This window comes from Jaculus jaculus, chromosome 17, assembly GCF_020740685.1.
Source record: "Jaculus jaculus isolate mJacJac1 chromosome 17, mJacJac1.mat.Y.cur, whole genome shotgun sequence".
Taxonomy (NCBI): Eukaryota; Metazoa; Chordata; class Mammalia; order Rodentia; family Dipodidae; genus Jaculus; species Jaculus jaculus.
In genome coordinates, this window is record NC_059118.1 from 3,558,910 (window position 1) to 3,578,751 (window position 19,842).

General features: G+C 44.5%; 1 protein-coding gene across 3 annotated transcripts in view; it reads left to right on the forward strand.

The window, feature by feature from the left end:
* Positions 1–19,842, forward strand: part of Ulk4 (unc-51 like kinase 4) — a 345,903-nt gene that overhangs the window by 65,967 nt on the left and 260,094 nt on the right. For 2 of the 3 annotated variants that reach the window (XM_045136900.1, XM_045136902.1), the window contains exons 19-21: positions 484–567; positions 10,945–11,106; positions 13,277–13,459. In XM_045136900.1, coding sequence (XP_044992835.1) covers positions 484–567; positions 10,945–11,106; positions 13,277–13,459 — 429 coding nt within the window. The remainder of the gene's footprint in view (positions 1–483; positions 568–10,944; positions 11,107–13,276; positions 13,460–19,842) is intronic. The other variant, XM_045136901.1, reaches the window with a different exon arrangement.

Consider the following 19,842-nt stretch of genomic DNA (forward strand, 5'->3'; position numbering starts at 1 on the left):
CCACAGATGTGGGCAATGGTTAGCAAGGGGACTAAAGAAGCTCAAGATAATGTGGCTCTGACCTTGCAACATCCAGGTTCCAGGATACCAAAGGCTGTAGTCCGGCAATCAGCCCTATGTAAAATATATACAGCTGCCTGCCAGGAACTTCAGTTCACACAATGTAGAGCTTTTCATGTGGGGTGCGTGTGGTCACGGACAGTTATCCATAGAGTGGCCTCTCTGTCAGGCAGATCATGGTATCGTTTCGCAATTCTTGTATCTAGCTTCTGATGCCAGGGGACCTTACCAGTGCCATATATAATACAAGAAGAAATAGAGAGACCTTGTATATCCATGGCCATGAAAACCTTTGGTCTGGTCACAACAGCCAGGTAGCAAGGCAGGATTTCAACAGAACATGAAGAGTTTTAGAAGCTGTACATTTGAAATGTGTCCTTTCGTGCTTCTAGCTTTGCTGTCTTTCCTTCCACTTCATTTTAGGAAGAAAAAAAAAAGAACCCGAGAGAATGCTGGGCTGTTCCCTTGGCCACGTACACCGTGCTAATGAGGTGCCTTCGGGAAGGGGTAAGGAGCCTTTGTTGTCCTGTGGAGGCTGGCAATTGTAACAGCCCTTCAGGCGCTGCGGGGAGTGTAGCCTGCAGCAGTCAGGCAGGCACTTGTCAACCAAGGATGGCTCCTGAATTTAAATAATCCCTACAAGCCAGTGACCTAGAGGGAGCAGAGAGAACAGAAAGCCACTTTCTCACTCACTCCTTGAGATGTCCTACTTTTTAAGGTTTTAATAACGTGTTGGTAATTACCCTTCCCCCATGGGCGTCATCACTGGGGCAGATAGAAAGCAGGAAATATGCAGAATTCAGAATTCTCTGGGAGCCTCTCGTGCCGCTTGATTATCCTGTCAGTTTGTCATCCTGAGGTTCAGAGATGGGTGCTTACGCTGGTCTCCACAGATCGTCACATTGAGAAGTATTTGTTATATGGCATGATTTCACTGGAAATTCATTCATTTTTCATGTTAAAGTTAATGGCCGAAAACCAGCCAGCTGGCCACCCCTCTAGCTGTGCCCATGTGACTTGTAATCACTATGTAAAACACACAAGAGCTGGCCTAAAAGGTTGGCATCCTCTGTTTGCGTGATGCCATTTGACATCGTTTCACCCAAGGCAAAGCCATGGGCTAAAAACATCCCTGAAGGAATGAAAGACACGTTAGGAAAGACATCTTCCTTCTGAGCTCGTTCCTTGCAGTGTTACTTGGTGACAGCGGAAGAGACACCCACCAAGGCTTTTCCCAGTGGTCCAGAAAATGAAGTTGGAACACTTTGTAACTCACTGTGGCAAACTGGCTGTGGGGGTGATGATAAAACATACATTCTCAGTATTCCACGAATCAAGTCAGTTTCAGCTATAGTCGAAATGTTTGGGCTAATTGTCTAAGGTCTTAAGTGAGGTGCAGATTGAGAACACAGGCAAAGAAGGGGGATTCCCTGCTCCCACACTGGTCTCCCCTCACAGGGGCACAAGGCAGGAATGTAGAGGGGAGATGTTGAGTACAGAGGGCAGAAGACGTGAGCGTAGGAGCTTAAGGAGCAAGGAGCCCCAGAGCCAAAAAGTGCTCAGAACTTTCTATCTTTTATGTTAAAGTTTTGTAAGTGTTTAGTAAGAGATTAATTTCAACCCTGCAGTGCATCTCTTTAGTCTGTTTCACTCCTTTATGCCCTTCACAGGACACGTGACGCAAAGAATAATGGTTGGTGTCCATCTGTATTGTCATCACTAAATAATTACTAACATTGTTTTGTGTGTAGTACGTGTGGTATGTTGTGTCCGTGGTGTATACATGTGTATGTGCTGATGTGCACTTGAGTGTGTGTGTGCGGAGGCCAGTGGAGAACATCCGGTGTCCTCTGTGGCTCGTCCACATTGTTTCCTTGAGACAGGGTCTCACGCTTAACCTGGAGCTGCCAGCACGGGCTGGCTGACAGTGAGCCTCGTGCGTCTCCTGTTTCTGCTCTGCACGAGACTGGGCTTGTACACGTGCAGCATGTCCAGCGCTTTCTGGGGGTGCTGGGGAATTTAACTCAGGCTGTGTCACGCCCTTGTGCTTGCACAGCAAGCACTCTTCCCCGCTGAGCTGTTTCCCCAGTCCCTAATAATTTTAAAATGGTGATATAGATTTATATTTTAGTAACATGCTTACTATTTATTGCCTTAATTGTGCATGGTAAGTCTTGTATATTTTTTCATAAAGGGGAAAGTCTAAGTTCTATTATAATTTATGAAAGCTTTATGTTGTGTTTTTGAAAAGCAATTAACTATGTGCTTTGGCAACATATGCACTAACATTGTCCTCATAAAATAAACAACTTAAGGGCTGCATATTTTACAGGATTCCTATCTTAATAAAATAATTCAAAAATAATTCTATTACAGTGGTTCTTGGAATGACGAAATTGTGCACTGCAATCAGGATAACAAGGAATAATAACTTTAAGCCTTTAATCTTCAACAGTTTCTAGCATGACTGGGCTTCCGGAATGCCTCTTCTTTTCTTATGAAAGATGCCTCACCAGCAGATGAGCATGGGAAGTGTATGTGTGTGGCTGGGAACGCAGACTCACACGTCCGTGCTCGTGGAGAGGTGTCAGAGGTGTCTGCCCCAGAGTTCTTTTTCTCTCTTGGATTTCAGCTGTCATGTCTTTTGGAGTAGCACTGTGGGCAGGCATCCCTAAATATTCTGTTTTCTTCTGTGAATATTTCCTAACCATGGAATGATTGGTTCTTAGTGTTGAACTTGAGCGTCTTTCTTTGTGTGCTTGTGTGTATTGTGTTTGTATATGCATGGTGCATGCCTGTGGGTGCGCGTTCATGAATCTAGGGGCCAGAGAATAACCTCGGGTGTCATCTTCAGGAATGACTCCCACCTCTTGTTGAGACAGGGTCTCTCATTGGCCTAGATCTCACCAGTCAGGCCAGACTGGCTGGTCAGGGAGCTCCCGGACCCCTCTGTCTGCTTCCCAGCACTGGGATTCTACACACGTTGCCACACCTTCCAGTTTACATTGGAACCTGAGACTGGCCTCGGGTCCTCACGCTTGGGAGGAAAGCAATTCACCTTACCCACTGAGCATCTCCTCAGCCCTGTGCCATATTCTTAAACTTTGCATGTGTGTGTGTTTTATGTGGGTGTACATGTGTGTTGAGGGTGTGCATGCACGTGTGTGTGTGTGTGTGTGTAGGCCAGAGTTGTCTTTCTAATTTACTCTCCACCTTATTTATTGGCATAGGGTCTCCCCCTTGAGCCCAGAGTTCATAGTGTTTCTGGCTTAGCTGCCAGCTTTCCTCAGGGATCTTCTGCGTCACCTCCTGAGTGCTGGGGCCGCACAAGGGCCTGTGTGCCTGCCCGGCCCCCCGTGTCTGCTGGGGTGCGAGCTCAGGTGCTCACACTGGCCTAGCAAATGCTTCACCCGCAAGCTGCTTCTCCAGAGGCACCTAAAATATTTATTTGTTCATTCACTTAGGGGAGAGAGAGAGAAAGAAAGAGATAGGGAGGAAGGGAGGGAGAGAAAGCCCCAAGCTCTCCTGGGCCGCAGTGAACACTAGACACATGTACCACTTTTTGCATTTGGCTTTTCATTGGTACTGGGGAATTGAACCTGCATGGTCAGGCTTTGCAGGAAAGTGCCTTTAACCACTGAGTCATCCTTCCAGCCCCCTGAAACTTTTGTTTTGGTATAGGGGATCATATTCAGGGCCTTGATCACGTTGAGCACCACTCTGTTGCCCTTGAGTTGTGTAGCCAGCTTGAAACCTAATTCTTTTGCGTAAAGTAAGGCAGAGGAAGATCAGTATGGTTTGCACAAACTATCTCTGTGTCTGTGAGGACCACTGTCCATGGACCAAGTGTTTATTCTTCCAGGGCTGTGTGGGAACCCTGCTAACCAGTGTCTTCTCAGACATTCAGCACAGCTAATCTGGTTGGCACAGTGTGGTTTCCTTGGGGAGTTTCTTTTTTTTTTTCTTCTTTTTATGAGAGAGAGAAAGCAGGGCGGGGGGGAGAGAATTGGCATTCCAGGGCCTCCAGCTACTGCAGTGGAATTCCAGACATGTGTGCCGTCTGTGCGCACGTGCAACCTTGAGTGCTTGTGTCACCTGTGTGTCTGGCTTACGTGGGATCTGGAGAGTCAAACATGGGTCCTTGGACTGTGCAGGCAAGCACCTTAACCACTAAGCCATCTCTCCAGTCCTGTTCTTTTTTATTTTTTTATTGACAACTTCCATAATTACATACAATAAACCGTGATAATTCCTTCCCCTCCACCACTTTCCCTGTCAGAAATCCACCCTCCATCATATCCTATCCCCCTCTCAATTGCTCTCTCTTTTATTTTGATGTCATCATCTTTTCCTCCTATTATGAGGGCCTTGTGTAAGTGGTAATAGGCACTGTGAGGTCATGGATATCAAGGCCAATTTGTGTCTGGAAGATTGCATTGTAAGCACCCCACCCTTTTGGCCTTACATTCTTTCCACCACTCCTTCTGCAATGGACCCTGAGCCTTTTAAGGTGGGATAAAAATGTTTCAGTGCTGACCACTCCTCTGTCACTTCTCAGCACTATGGTGCCTTTTTCTTTTTTATTGAGGTAGGGTCTCATTCTAGCTCAGGTTGACTTCAAATTCACTGTGTAGTCTCAGACTGGTCTCAAACTCATAGTGATCCTTCTACCTCTGACTCTTTAATTTTTTTTTTTTTACTTATTTCTGAGAAGGGGGGGGGGAGAAAATGGGCATATCAGGGCTTCTAGCCACTGCAAATGAATTGCAGATGCATGCGCCACCTTGTGCATCTTGCTTACATGGGATCTGGGGACTTGAACCTGAGTCCTTTCTTTAAAAGGCAAGTGCCTTAACCGCTAAGCCATCTCTGTAGCCCTCTTCTGATACTTTCTTGGCACAGGAGACTGAACTGTACTCGCTGGTTGGCATTTAAGGTATATAAAACTCAGGCTCTGAATATGAGAAAAACCTTGTTACTTGGCAGTGTGGGCATCTTGCTTACTATGATGATCTACTAAACAAGAAAAGGCTGTCAGGAAAGAAGACACTGGATTCTAAGTCTCTGTGTGAAGGGTTACCATCAGTCCTATCTACTTACATATTTAGAGGCCAAGCTTGAGGTGAAAAGAAGTTTTGGGAACGGTAGTTACCACTTCACTTGTGTTATCCTGAACATGTTCTAGCAACACCTCCATGTTTTCTAGGCTCATTTGCTTGAAATTCTGTTTTCCATCCTTTCACCCTAAGGTGGTTTCTGTCTCTTATGGAAAGGTGAGTTTCTTGGAGGCAACAAAAGAAGGAATCCTGCCCTTTAATTCAAGCTACATAAGCCTGTGTCTTTTGGTTGGGGCATTGAGGCCATTGATATTAAGAGTTTTTATTGAAAGGCATGCATTTATTCTTGCCATTCTTCTTATTTTATAACGCTTCCTGTTTCCCTTTACTCTCCTGAATTAGCTGTTATTTGAGTGTGGTTTATTTTTTCCTGTTTCCTTATGTGTGTGCTTTACTTTTTCTTCAGCATGAAGGATCCCTTCAACTATTTTCTGTAGGTCTGATGTAGTGTTCATATGTTCCTGTAGCCTGTTTTTGTTGTGGAATGTCCTCATTTCTCTATCTGTTTAGATGGATAGCTTTGCAGGATAAAGTAATATTGGTTGGCAGTTGTTATCTTTCAGAACTTGGAATATATCATTTCAAGCCCTTCTGGCTTTTAAAATTGGTGTTGAGTAATGTGCCGTTATCCTAAAGGGGTTAGACTTAATTTTTATTTCTGTTTTCAATATATTTTCTTTGGTTTGTGTGTTTTGTAGTGTTGTTATAATATAGTGGTGAGAAGCTCTTGGCTGATTTTGTCTGTTTTGAAGGCTTTATGTGCCTGTACTGGCATCACTTTCCCTACTTGCAGGAGATTGTCTTCTGTGGTTTTGTTGAAAATACCTACTGTGCCTCTAGAGTGAAATTCTCCTTCTACTATACCCCGAGTTCTTATGTTTGGTCTCTTCATAGTGTCCCAAAGGTCTTGAGGTTCCCATTCTGCCTTCATACTAGCATGTCTTTCTCTTTGTTGGACTGCATTAGGTCTGCCTCCTGGTCTTCTAGTTCAGATATTCTGTCCTCTCTGTCATCCATTATACTGATGAGATTTTCTACAGAGTTTTCTATTTGACTTACTCTGTTTTGCATGTATAGTATTTCTGATTGGTATTTATACATTACTGCTATTTTCTTACTCATGTCTTATATTACACACACACACACACACACACACACACACACACACACGAGTACCCAACTATACACTCACACATGTATGCACATACACATACACACATACTCTCTCTCTCTCATTGTAGAGGATTTTTACTTCTTTTATAAGGTATATTCCAAGGTATTTTCTTTTCTTTTCTTTTGTTTTTAAGACAATTGTGAGAATTGTTATCATGTTTTTTTTCTTCAGTATGTTTGTTATTTGTATATAAAAAGGCTACTGATTTTTTTTTTTAATTTTAATTTTTTGGTGTTTCAGGGTAGGGTCTCACTCTAGCCCAGGCTGACCTGGAATTCACTATGTAATCTCAGGGTGACCTCGAACTTGCAGCGATCCTCCTACCTCTGCCCCCTGAGTACTGGGATTAAAGCTGTACACTATCATGCCTGGCTGCTACTGATTTTTGTGTCTTAATTTTGTATCCGGCCACATTGCTCAAAGTTTTAAAATACCTAAAAAATTTATTTATTTTCAGAGGGGGGGGTGAGAATGAGAATTGGTGTACTGGGGTGTACAGTTGTTGCAAACAAGCTCCAGATGCATGTGCCACTTTGTGTATGTGGCATGCATGTGTACCGGGGCTGTTAAGGATTTGCAAGCAAGAACCTTATTTAATGAGCCATTTCTCCAGCCCTTTAAAAAATTTTCAAATATATATTTTATTTATTTATTTATTTGTGTTTTGCAAGTAGAGAGTAAGACAGACAGAAAGTCAGAGAATAGGTTTTATCAAATTTTATTAGTTCACTAGTGGAGTTCTTAATGTGTCAATCATCTGACTTTTTCCTTTCCTATTTCTTTTTTAAAATATATTTTCATTTGTTTGAGATAGATAGAGAATATATGGGTGTACCAGGGCCTCCTGCCACTGTAAACAAACTTCAGACACATGTGCTACTTTGTGCATCTAGCTTAACATGGATAATGGGGAATTTAACAGGGTGGACAGTTTTGCAAGCAATGTGCCTTTAACTTCTGAGCCATCGCCCCAACCCTTCCTTTCCTAGTTGTATCCATTTTATTTCCTTCTCTTGTCTTTTGCTATAGCCAAGCCTTCATCATATGCTATATATAATAATATAAGAGTAATAAGAAGATAAAAATGATATATCTTTGCCCTGATTGAATTTTTCCTCATTTAATGTAATGTTGGCTATAAGTTTATTCTATATAGCCTTTATTATATTGAGATAATATTACTTCTATTCCTGTTTTCTTTAGGGCTTTATCATAAATATATATTGGGTTTCATCAGAAGTTTTTTCTGCATTTATTGAGAAGATCATATGATTTCTGTCCTTGAGTCCATTAGTGTGATGTGTTAAATTTAGTGATTTGAATATGTTGGACCATCCCAGTATGTCTGGAATAAGGCCAACATGATCATGGGGAATGACCTTTCTTTCAAAAATTTTTTTTGTTCATTCTTATTTATTTATTTGAGAGTGGCAGAGAGAGAAAGAGGCAGATAGAGAGAGAGAGAGGGAGAATGGGTGTGCCAGGGCTTTCAGCCTCTGCAAACGAACTCCAGACGCATATGCCCTCTTGTGCATCTGGCTAACGTGGGTCCTGGGGAACTGACCCTAGAACCGGGGTCCTTAGGCTTCACAGGCAAGCGCTTAACTGCTAAGCCATCTCTCCAGCCTGAGAATGACCTTTTTGATAGACTCTTGAATTTGGTTGGCAAGTATTTTATGGAGAATTTTGGCATATATGTTCACTGGGGAGATTGGTCTGTAATTTCCTCTGCAGTATGAGTTCTCCAGTGTGCAGAACTGTGAGAGCTGAGGGAAAAGGACCACCACACTGTGTACGTCTGCAGCTTTTCTCACCAATGTAAACTGCCCAGTGAGCAAGAAGTTGACAGCTCTGATGGAAGGATTTCCCACGTTTTCTGCATTCACAGGACTTTTTGGGTATTTCTTTGGTGTTAGCCAAGCTATCTAGCTATGGGGTCTTCCCCATTTACTTCAAAACAAACGATTTCATGTGTAGGAGGGTTGAGCAGTCTCTGAATATTTTGTCCCATTCCAGCATTGCAGCCAGTCACAGGGTTTCTCTCCTGTGTGTTCTTGCATGGACAGCGCTCCTGCTGTGGAATTCCCACTCTTAGGACACTGGAGATGTTCTGCCCATAACTAGCTCTTTCGTGTTTACCTGTTGCTGCGACAAAAGACCTGGATGAAGAAACTGGAGGGAAGAATGACTTATTTTTGGCTCATGGTTTGAGGGTCACAGTCCATCGGGGCCAGGAGGGCAGCTCCGTCATGGTGGGATCTTGTGGTTGGGCGTCCCCTCCTCCTCCTCACTTCCAGGCAGACCGAGCAGCAGCAAAGGGGGATGGCGATACACAGCCGCTTTCCCCCTTTTTATTAGCCCTGAATCCCAACCCATGCAACGCTACCCCCGTACTCAGGGTACAACTTCCCTCTGCAGTCACGTCTCTCAGGGAATGCCTTCAGTTGTAAGTCTAAAGGTGGTTCTAAACCTAGTCACGTTGACAGTGACAACTAGTGCATCTATTGAGGGCTAAGTAATCTCTACAATCTATTCCCATCCGTCATATTTAATGTGTGTGCCTTCTCATGTGGGCTTATAACATGGAATCTCTATTTGAAAGGTTCCCCACACTTACCTCTTTAAGATGGTTTCTATCCAGTATGACTTCTCTGAAGTCCAATAAGGTGGGCATTCCAGAGAGAAGACTTCCCAGTTGTTACACACATAAGGTTTTTCTCCTCTGTGAGCTCCTGTGTGTGGCGAGGCTTCCAGCAGAAGGACTTGGCAGTTTGTTACACATCCCGGAGATTTCTCTGCCACATGAGGTGTTTTTTTTTTTTTAATGTTGAGTGAGAAAGGAGCTCCCCATGGCAGGTGTTTCACATTCATCATGCATGTAGGGTTTTCAGGGTAAGCGCTTCTGTGTTATGGAACGTGTCGTCCCCAGAGCCCTTCTCCCAGTCCCCATGTGTGTGTGCCTTCTCCGTGGCACCAGTGTCTTGATGGCCCATCAAGGATGAGTAGCAGAAGACCCTCTTGTGTTCTTTGTAGTCATGTTGTTTCCGGTATGAGGTCTTGGATCTGCATTGACATAGCCTCTAGCTAGGGGCTTGATAACATTCCTTAGACCCGCACTTTCCTCCCTAGTGCCTTCCTTGATGCCTCTCCAATGTTCGATATGGTTGACAGACTTTACAGCATCATCTTTCTGAAAAGCCCATCTCCAGTTTGCATTCTTGCAGGGTGACTAGGGTGCGTGGGATTGTGGGAAGCTTTATCATAGCCATTATTTTCACAGCTCTCCAGGTTTGCATACGTTATGGCTGAGTTACATCTCTGTCTATCAGACTTACTGAAATGTTCTTATGAACTCAGAGGTGGAGCAGAGCTTAAGCTGTGATGGTACTCTGCCTCAAGTATACAGCATTCAGCCCTATCTGAGATAGTACTGGTTCTTGCTTGAAGACCATTTTCCTCGCAGCTGAATTCTAGTTCATGGGGTTTTCCTCTAATTGGTCTTTACATCCTCCAACTCCTAGCCTAGAGAACCAAGAATTACCCAACTACCTACCATGGGTTTGTTCTTCCTCAAACATGGTAAGTGCTGGGATCACTGCTCTGCACCTAGGAGTCCTGAGCTGATGGTCAGCACCTTGGGGCTAGGTCTGGTCCATGAGGGCACCCAGGAGCCCTGAACTGATGGTCAGCACCTTGGGGCTAGGACTGGTCCATGAGGGCACCCAGGAGCCCTGAACTGATGGTCAGCACCCTTCATGATTGAACAAGCAGGCACCTGCCCTAGGGAGATAAGCATGAGTTTGACAGACTCTTTTGGTGTGGTACCCACTCTTCTTAGTCAAAGAGCAGTGGATGGTCTCTCTAGAGTTTGAGGTTCCTGTCCATGGGAACCTGACTTGCTTCCCAGTGCTAGGATGAGTGCTCTGCCGCTGAGTGGGTCTTATGTCCAGTCCGAGAGCAGTCAGTTCCCTGCGAAGACTGTGCTACTGCTGCACAGGTGTGTACCTTTTGCTGGGCGGGTTGTTTTCATGGCGTGCAGGGTCTCCCGCTTATTCGCGCTGCCGGGAACAATGACCCCAGAAGCACCCATCGCACTTTCCAGGGCCATAGGCCTCGTTCTTGTTTGGGGGTGGGCGCTGTTGAGTAGTTCTCTCACTGGCCTGGAGTTCACCGAGCAGCTCCAGGTGCCTGCGTCTGCGCCTCTCCAGTTCTGCGGTTACCAGTGCATGTCGCCGCATCTGGCTTTTGTGTTTTGTTTTTAAACGTGGGTTCTGGGGAGTCAAACTCAAGTGTTCATGCTTGCACGATGAATGCCTTACTGACCGACCCACCTTCCCAGCCCTTCGTCTGACTTTTATTTATGCTCTGGTTATGTTCCTCATTTTCCAGGTTATTTTGACTTTGACTTTAATGAAAATATGTGGAGAATTTTGTTGTGTTTCTCATTATCTATGTGGAGGGTTATGTGCTGCTATGACCAAGTGGTCACTTGTGACAGCTTTGTGAGAGGTCCTCATTCTCAGTGAAGAGCTGACAGGCACACATTTCTCGGGCTAAAGGGCGACACTCTTCATCTTCACCTTCTCTCTCCAGGAAGAGCGTGTGGTGAATCACATGGCGGCGAAGATCGTGGAGAACGTCTGCAGCACGTCTTCGGCGCAGGCGCAGGGCTTCCTTACCGGCGAGGTGGGGCCCGCGCTGTGGTTTCTCTTCAGGCATTCCAGCGTGGACTCTCTGAGGATCACCGCCATATCGGTAAGCCCGAGCAGAGCCGGCCTGGCCTGGGAACTCAAGTTCGCGATCAGGAAAGCGAGCCTGAGGGAGAGGGCATATCACTGACTAGATAGAAAAGTGATGTTGGATGGAACAGCTCAGTTCTCTCCTAATGCAGTATTTTAAAAGTGGGGCTGGAAAGCTTTGGGACTTTGTTGTTAAATTAGGTTCCAAGCTTCCCCAGTTGATCTTGATTTCATTTTGTGGCCCTGGGAGGACTTGCTGTCAGTCTTCCTGCCTCAGCTTCCCAAGCACCTGAGAGTGTGGGCTTGTAGCCCCAGACCTGGTTTACATCTTCATGTTAGATTCACCATCCAGATTTTGTACTAACTGATCTTACGAATGCAGTTCAGAGACTTGTTTTGCTGCTCTGGCACCTGTGGTTTGCAGTGTGCTTTGATGGACTGCTGGTTATTTTTCACACAGGGATCATGGCTTGTTGTGTGTGGAGATGTGTTCCATCAATGTAATAGTCTGTTGACCAGAGATGAGCCTCTCTTTATGATTCCTTAATACCCCTCTGGTTCCCAGTATCACCTGAACCCCCCAGAATGTACATCGTGTGGCACCTTCTGTGGACCTCTGGTCTGCACTCCTTGGCACTTCTTTCTGCGATGGTTACACACCTTGTCTTCCGGCCTCATGTTTTCAACCTGTGTCCTCATGGAATGACCTTCCTGTGGCTGCAGGGAGAGAAGTGGAGACAGCCAGTGGAAGCTGCTGCAGCCTGTCCTTCCGCTGTGGCGCAGATGTGCCTCCGTGCAGCCCTCGTCTCCTCCCCCCAGTCCCCGTGTGCCCGCCCTGTGGCTCCTGCCCTTTCCCACTCCTGGAGCCCCTTCCTTGCTCGAGTCCACACGTGTGCCGACACATCACAGCCAGACACACAAAAGAGAATGGTGGAAATCCATCCTCAGAGATGGAAGACACATTCAAGTTTTTCCAAAGATTCTCAAGAAAGTGAAAGTATTTTCAGTGTTAAAAATGTTTTACCTCCTTTCTCTTCTTCCTTCTTCTTGTTATATTTCTGGCAACAAATCTTATGTTTGTTATTTTAATTGTAATTTTTATATTTTTATTATTAAGGCTATAGGCCTATTTAAAATAGGATTTGGGGCTGGAGGGATGGCTTAGCAATTAAGGCGCTTGTCTGCAAAGCCAAAGGACCCAGGTTCCACTTCCCAGGATGCACATAAGCCAGATGCACAAGAAGGTGCATGCATCTGGAGTTCATTTCTATTGCCTAGAGTTCCTAGCCATTATCTCTCTCCTTCTATCTGCCTCTTTTTTTCTCTGTATCTCAAATAAATAAAATAAATTAAAAAAATTTAAAATATGAATCAATGAGGATGGGTTTACATGACAGTTATGAGTGAACAACTACCAATAGTTAAGGCACCGCCAGGGGCTGACTGCCTGAGCTTGGATCCTTTCACCAACAGCCTTGGTGCGAGTTACTTTACCCTGAGCCTTTGCCTGCATCAGTAACTGGAGACAAGGACTCCCTTCCTCATTGTTGTTCGAAGAAGCAAATAAGATAATTTCCAGAAATTCCGAAACAGTGTTCTTTGTATGGCAAACAGTCCATGTCAAGTATTTTGTGAACCTTTTTCAGCACTTGGTTTATGTCCACACAAAGGAGGCGTTTAATGTTTCTTTTTTCAATATTTAAAGGAAAGTTGTTCTGTGTGGACTTGTGAATTGAATTTAGCAATTATCATTATTCTTTCCAGTGTTTGAGAACAGCTCTTTTTTATTTTATTTTTATTTATTTACTTACTAGAGAGAAAACAAGAAAGAAATAATGGACATGCCAAGGTCTCTAGGCATTGCAAAAGAACTCTAAATACCTGTGCCATCTTGTGCACCTGGCTTGTGTAGGTACTAGGGAATCGGTCCTGAGTCAAGCTTCACAGACAAGAGTGTTAACTGCTGAGCCATCTCTGCATCCCTGAGAACAAGTTTCTTAATGGCATTTGGATTACTGAAACTGAAACTTGTTGAAAATATCCATCTTTTTGTACTAAAACAAGCAATAAGGAAGCAGGGCTTGTTTACACTTTGTCTCCTTTGGGCAGGAGCATGTGCATCATTAGGTGTGTGGGTCGTTAGTGCCCTTTGTGTTGTGACCAGATCTGTGCTCCTGTCCCTGCAGGCCTTGTGTAGAATCACACGCCAGTCCCCTGCCGCCTTCCAGAATGTTATTGAGAAGGTGGGCCTGAACTCGGTCATAAGTTCCCTGGCATCTGCCACCTGCAAAGTCCAGCAGTGCGTGCTGACCTTGTTCGCGGCCATGCTGTCCTGCGGGATCCACCTCCAGAGGCTGATCCAAGAAAAGGTTAGTCTGAGGACCCAGTGAAGTCCCTATTCGCAGAAGGTCAAGAAGGAGCCACGGGGAAGGAGCTCTGGGCTTCAAGTTCCCTTATGAGCCACCTTGGGCAATCTGGAAAGAGAAAAGAAAGATGAGCAGGAAAGAGTGATGAGGAATGAGGCTGGAGAGCCGGGAGAGACCTGGGTCAGGATGGTGAAAACCTTTCTAAGGGCTTTGGCACAGCAGTCTTTGTTTTATTAAAGAAAAGTGCAGCATCTGTGTACACACATGTTTGAGGTGTAGGCTTTGTACATGTGTGTTTGAGGTATAGGCTGTGTGCATGTATGTCTGAGGTATGTGTGTGGGGGGCACATGGACATACATGTCCAGGTGTGTTTGAAGGTTAGAAGACCACCTTGGGCATCTCCTCACCATCCACCTCCTTTGAGGTCTGATCTCTTAACTGCCCAAAGCTTACCAACTAGGCTAAACTGGCTGGACAGAGCCCTAAAGGACCCTCCCGTCTCTGCCTCCCCAGTGCTGGGATTGTAGGTGTGTGCCCCCACACCTGTCATTTTTATGTGGGTGCCAGGGATTGAACTCAGGTCTTTGTACTTGCAAGACAAGTACTTTTGTGACTGAGCCGTTGTTATGAACCTTCTGCCTTCACCTTTGATAGATGACCTTAAGTGCTGTGCACCTGTCTGAGGCTCTGATAAATCCTTCTAAATTGTCCTCTAGGAAGGTAGATGATGTGAATACCATTTATTTGTACGTTAACTAGCAATCACTTAAGCAAGTGGTTTATTTCTCCTTAATAAAACCTGGAGTTTAGGATCATTCCGTTGGCTTTATGCAGTCTGCTTTCCTAGCTACCTGTAGGTAATTCGTCTCTCTAATGCTTGACTTGAGAATATGAAGCTGTCGCCGGGTTTTCATCTCAAACCACATTAACCAGATGGCATGGCTGATTTCATTTTGATGTACACTCATTTTCTTGATGGATTTTTATGTATTGAAGGAAGGTGTTCACACCATCACCTGCATTAACGGCTTGGGCGTCAGTTTCGTTTGTCAGCGGCAGCACTGTCTGTGTCGCTGAGGGTTGACTCTTCTGTGAGTGTCACCATCTGCAGATGGATGTGCCCGCTCATGGCTGTGCTCAGCGTCACAGGCTTCGGCATCGCAGACAAGCTCTCTGTGCACTGTGATGTGACAACTGGGCAGTGCCAGCCACAGCGGAGTGAGACTGGCTTGAGTTTCAGATCAGGTGTTCTGTGTTCCAGTGATGGAGAAGTTGGGCTCAACCAAGTGACAAACCATTTTTCCATTTTTCCTCATAAACCCTATGGCAACTTTTCAGACCATTGGCAGCCAGCTCTGTGTGTGTGGTTCTCTGATCATCCTGATGACGGCACCACTTCTGTGTGTAGCTTCACTTGCCACAGCGTACGTGTCGTCAACTGTGGGTTCTCATTGCATAGGCTCACACACTCAGCAGGTTCCATCCTGTCACCTCTGATGTTCATGCATCACTAGATTTCATCCTGTAACCTCCCATGTTCACACATCAGTAGATTTATTCCTGTAACCTCCCATGTTCACACACTCACTAGATTTCACCCTGTCACCTCTGATGTTCACACATCACTAGATTTAATCCTGTAACCTCCCATGTTCACACACTCACTAGATTTCATCCTGTAACCTCGCATGTTCACACATCACTAGATTTCACCCTGTAACCTCCCATGTTCACACACTCACTAGATTTCATCCTGTAACCTCGCATGTTCACACACTCACTAGGTTTCATCCTGTAACCTCCCATGTTCACACATCACTAGATTTCATCCTGTAACCTCCCATGATCACACATCACTAGATTTCATCCTGTAACCTCGCATGTTCACACATCACTAGATTTCACCCTGTAACCTCCCATGTACACACATCACTAGATTTCACCCTGTAACCTCCCATGTTCACACATCACTAGATTTCATCCTGTAACCTCGCATGTTCACACATCACTAGATTTCACCCTGTAACCTCCCATGTACACACATCACTAGATTTCACCCTGTAACCTCGCATGTTCACACATCACTAGGTTTCATCCTGTAACCTCCCATGTTCACACACTCACTAGGTTTCATCCTGTAACCTCCCATATTCACACATCACTAGATTTCATCCTGTAACCTCCCATGTTCACACATCACTAGATTTCACCATGTAACCTCCCATGTTCACACATCACTAGATTTCACCCTGTAACCTCCCATGTTCACACATCACTAGATTTCATCCTGTAACCTCCCATGTTCACACACACACTAGGTTTCATCCTGTAACCTCCCATGTTCACACATCACTAGATTTCATCCTGTAACCTCCCATGTTCACACATCACTAGATTTCACCCTGTAACCTCCCATGTTCACACATCACTAGATTTCACCCTGTAACCTCCCATGTTCACACACTCACTAGATTTCATCCTGTAACCTCGCATGTTCACACACTCACTAGATTTCATCCTGTAACCTCGCATGTTCACACACTCACTAGATTTCATCCTGTAACCTCGCATGTTCACACACTCACTAGTTTTCATCCTGTAACCTCGCATGTTCACACATCACTAGATTTCATCCTGTAACCTCCCATGTTCACACATCACTAGATTTCACCATGTAACCTCCCATGTTCACACATCACTAGATTTCACCCTGTAACCTCCCATGTTCACACATCACTAGATTTCATCCTGTAACCTCCCATGTTCACACACACACTAGGTTTCATCCTGTAACCTCCCATGTTCACACATCACTAGATTTCACCCTGTAACCTCCCATGTTCACACATCACTAGATTTCACCCTGTAACCTCCCATGTTCACACACTCACTAGATTTCATCCTGTAACCTCGCATGTTCACACACTCACTAGATTTCATCCTGTAACCTCGCATGTTCACACACTCACTAGATTTCATCCTGTAACCTCGCATGTTCACACACTCACTAGTTTTCATCCTGTAACCTCGCATGTTCACACATCACTAGATTTCATCCTGTAACCTCCCATGTTCACACATCACTAGATTTCACCATGTAACCTCCCATGTTCACACATCACTAGATTTCACCCTGTTACCTCCCATGTTCACACACTCACTAGATTTCATCCTGTAACCTCGCATGTTCACACACTCACTAGATTTCATCCTGTAACCTCGCATGTTCACACACTCACTAGATTTCACCCTGTAACCTCCTATGTTCACACACTCACTAGATTTCACCATGTAATCTCGCATGTTCACACACTCACTAGATTTCACCCTGTAACCTCCCATGTTTACACATCACTAGATTTCACCATGTAACCTCCCATGTTCACACATCACTAGATTTCATCCTGTAACCTCGCATGTTCACACATCACTAGATTTCACCATGTAACCTCCCATGTTCACACATCACTAGGTTTCATCCTGTAACCTCCCATGTTCACACACTCACTAGATTTCACCCTGTAACCTCCCATGTTCACACACTCACTAGATTTCATCCTGTAACCTCCCATGTTCACACACTCACTAGATTTCTCCCTGTAACCTCCCATGTTCACACACTCACTAGATTTCATCCTGTAACCTCGCATGTTCACACATCACTAGATTTCACCATGTAACCTCCCATGTTCACACATCACTAGGTTTCATCCTGTAACCTCCCATGTTCACACATCACTAGATTTCATCCTGTAACCTCCCATGTTCACACACTCACTAGATTTCACCCTGTAACCTCCCATGTTCACACACTCACTAGATTTCACCCTGTAACCTCCCATGTTCACACACTCACTAGATTTCACCCTGTAACCTCCCATGTTCACACACTCACTAGATTTCATCCTGTAACCTCGCATGTTCACACATCACTAGATTTCATCCTGTAACCTCACATGTTCCCACACTCACTAGATTTCACCCTGTAACCTCCCATGTTCACACACTCACTAGATTTCACCCTGTAACCTCCCATGTTCACACACTCACTAGATTTCACCCTGTAACCTCCCATGTTCACACACTCACTAGATTTCATCCTGTAACCTCGCATGTTCACACATCACTAGATTTCATCCTGTAACCTCCCATGTTCACAAATCACTAGATTTCATCCTGTAACCTCCCATGTTCACACACTCACTAGATTTCACCCTGTAACCTCGCATGTTCACACACTCACTAGATTTCATCCTGTATCCTCGCATGTTCACACATCACTAGATTTCATCCTGTAACCTCGCATGTTCACACACTCACTAGATTTCATCCTGTAACCTCCCATGTTCACACATCACTAGATTTCATCCTGTAACCTCCCATGTTCACACATCACTAGATTTCATCCTGTAACCTCGCATGTTCACACACTCACTAGATTTCATCCTGTAACCTCCCATGTTCACACATCACTAGATTTCATCCTGTAACCTCGCATGTTCACACACTCACTAGATTTCATCCTGTAACCTCCCATGTTCACACATTCACTAGATTTCACCCTGTAACCTCCCATGTTCACACACTCACTAGATTTCATCCTGTAACCTCCCATGTTCACACATCACTAGATTTCATCCTGTAACCTCACATGTTCCCACACTCACTAGATTTCATCCTGTAACCTCTCATGTTCCCACACTCACTAGATTTCATCCTGTAACCTCGCATGTTCACACATCACTAGATTTCACCCTGTAATCTCCCATGTTCACACATCACTAGATTTCACCCTGTAACCTCGCATGTTCACACACTCACTAGATTTCACTCTGTAACCTCCCATGTTCACACATCACTAGATTTCACCCTGTAACCTCCCATGTTCACATACTCACTAGATTTCACCATGTAACCTCCCATGTTCACACATCACCAGATTTCACCCTGTAACCTCGCATGTTCACACATCACTAGATTTCATCCTGTAACCTCCCATGTTCACACACTCACTAGGTTTCATCCTGTAACCTCGCATGTTCACACATCACTAGATTTCATCCTGTAACCTCCCATGTTCACACACTCACTAGGTTTCATCCTGTAACCTCGCATGTTCACACATCACTAGATTTCACCCTGTAACCTCCCATGTTCACACATCTCTAGATTTCACCCTGTAACCTCCCATGTTCACACACTCACTAGATTTCATCCTATAACCTTGCATGTTCACACATCACTAGATTTCACCCTGTAACTTCCCATGTTCACACATCACTAGGTTTCATCCTGTAACCTCGCATGTTCACAGACTCTCTAAATTTCATTTCATAATCTCGTATTTTCAGACTCACTATATTTAATTATGTAATCTTGCATGTTCAGAGACTCACTATATTTCATCCTGTAATCTCGTATATTCACACACTCACTAGATTTTATCCTGTATTCTTATATATTCACATGCTCACTAGATTTCATCCTATGAAATCTCATGTTCATTGACTCCCTAGATTTCATCCTTTAATCATGTACATTCATAAACCCACTAGATTTCATCCTGTAATCTCGTATGTTCATAGGCTCACTATATTTCATCCTATGATTCTGCATGTTCGTGGACTTACTTGATTTCATGCTGTAATCTCGTATGCTCACACATACTAGATTTATGATTGGATACTTGGGGAAGAGTAGAGACTGACTGGTGCATGCTTTCTTCCTCTGAGACATGGTAGCCCTGCTGATATCTGTCCCGAGGCTGTGTGATCCCTGGCTTCAGGGTTCAGTGAGCTCCGTCCCTACACATTTCTGCACCAGCTTTCACTGGATGGTTTCAGCAGCTGTCAGTGAGGCATGCTCAGATATGTTATTGTGGCTGGAATATATTGGTATTTGAGTCTTACATATTTCTCTTTTTGTTTGTTGTTTAGAATTTCTGTCAGAGAGAAGGCTTAGGAACTATTTGATTACATTGCAGTGCTTTTTATAGAAGCAAAGGCAGAATAAGTGCTTTGTTCATTTATTTACTGCTTTTTAGAATAAGAAGTTGGTTTCTTACCTGTCCCCACAGGTTGCTTCTTTGAGTGCCTTATGAACTTGGAGGGTTTAAGACTTGATGTGTGTCATTGCACTGTAGAGTAGTATTATTCTTTTCAGAGTCTGTACAAGTTGCCTCTTGGGTCCTTGTGTCTTAAGTTCTTTGGTCTTTGTTTCTTGCTGTCTGATATGACAATCACTTCAGACTTGTATGTTTTCTGTTCTGGAACCATCTCTTTCCCTAAGGAGCCTGGTAGGGGCTCGTTGCACCTGGGTTGGTTATTGTTGCTAGGTTGTTTTGATAGACAGAGCTAGGGAATGTCTGTTTAAAAATACATCACCT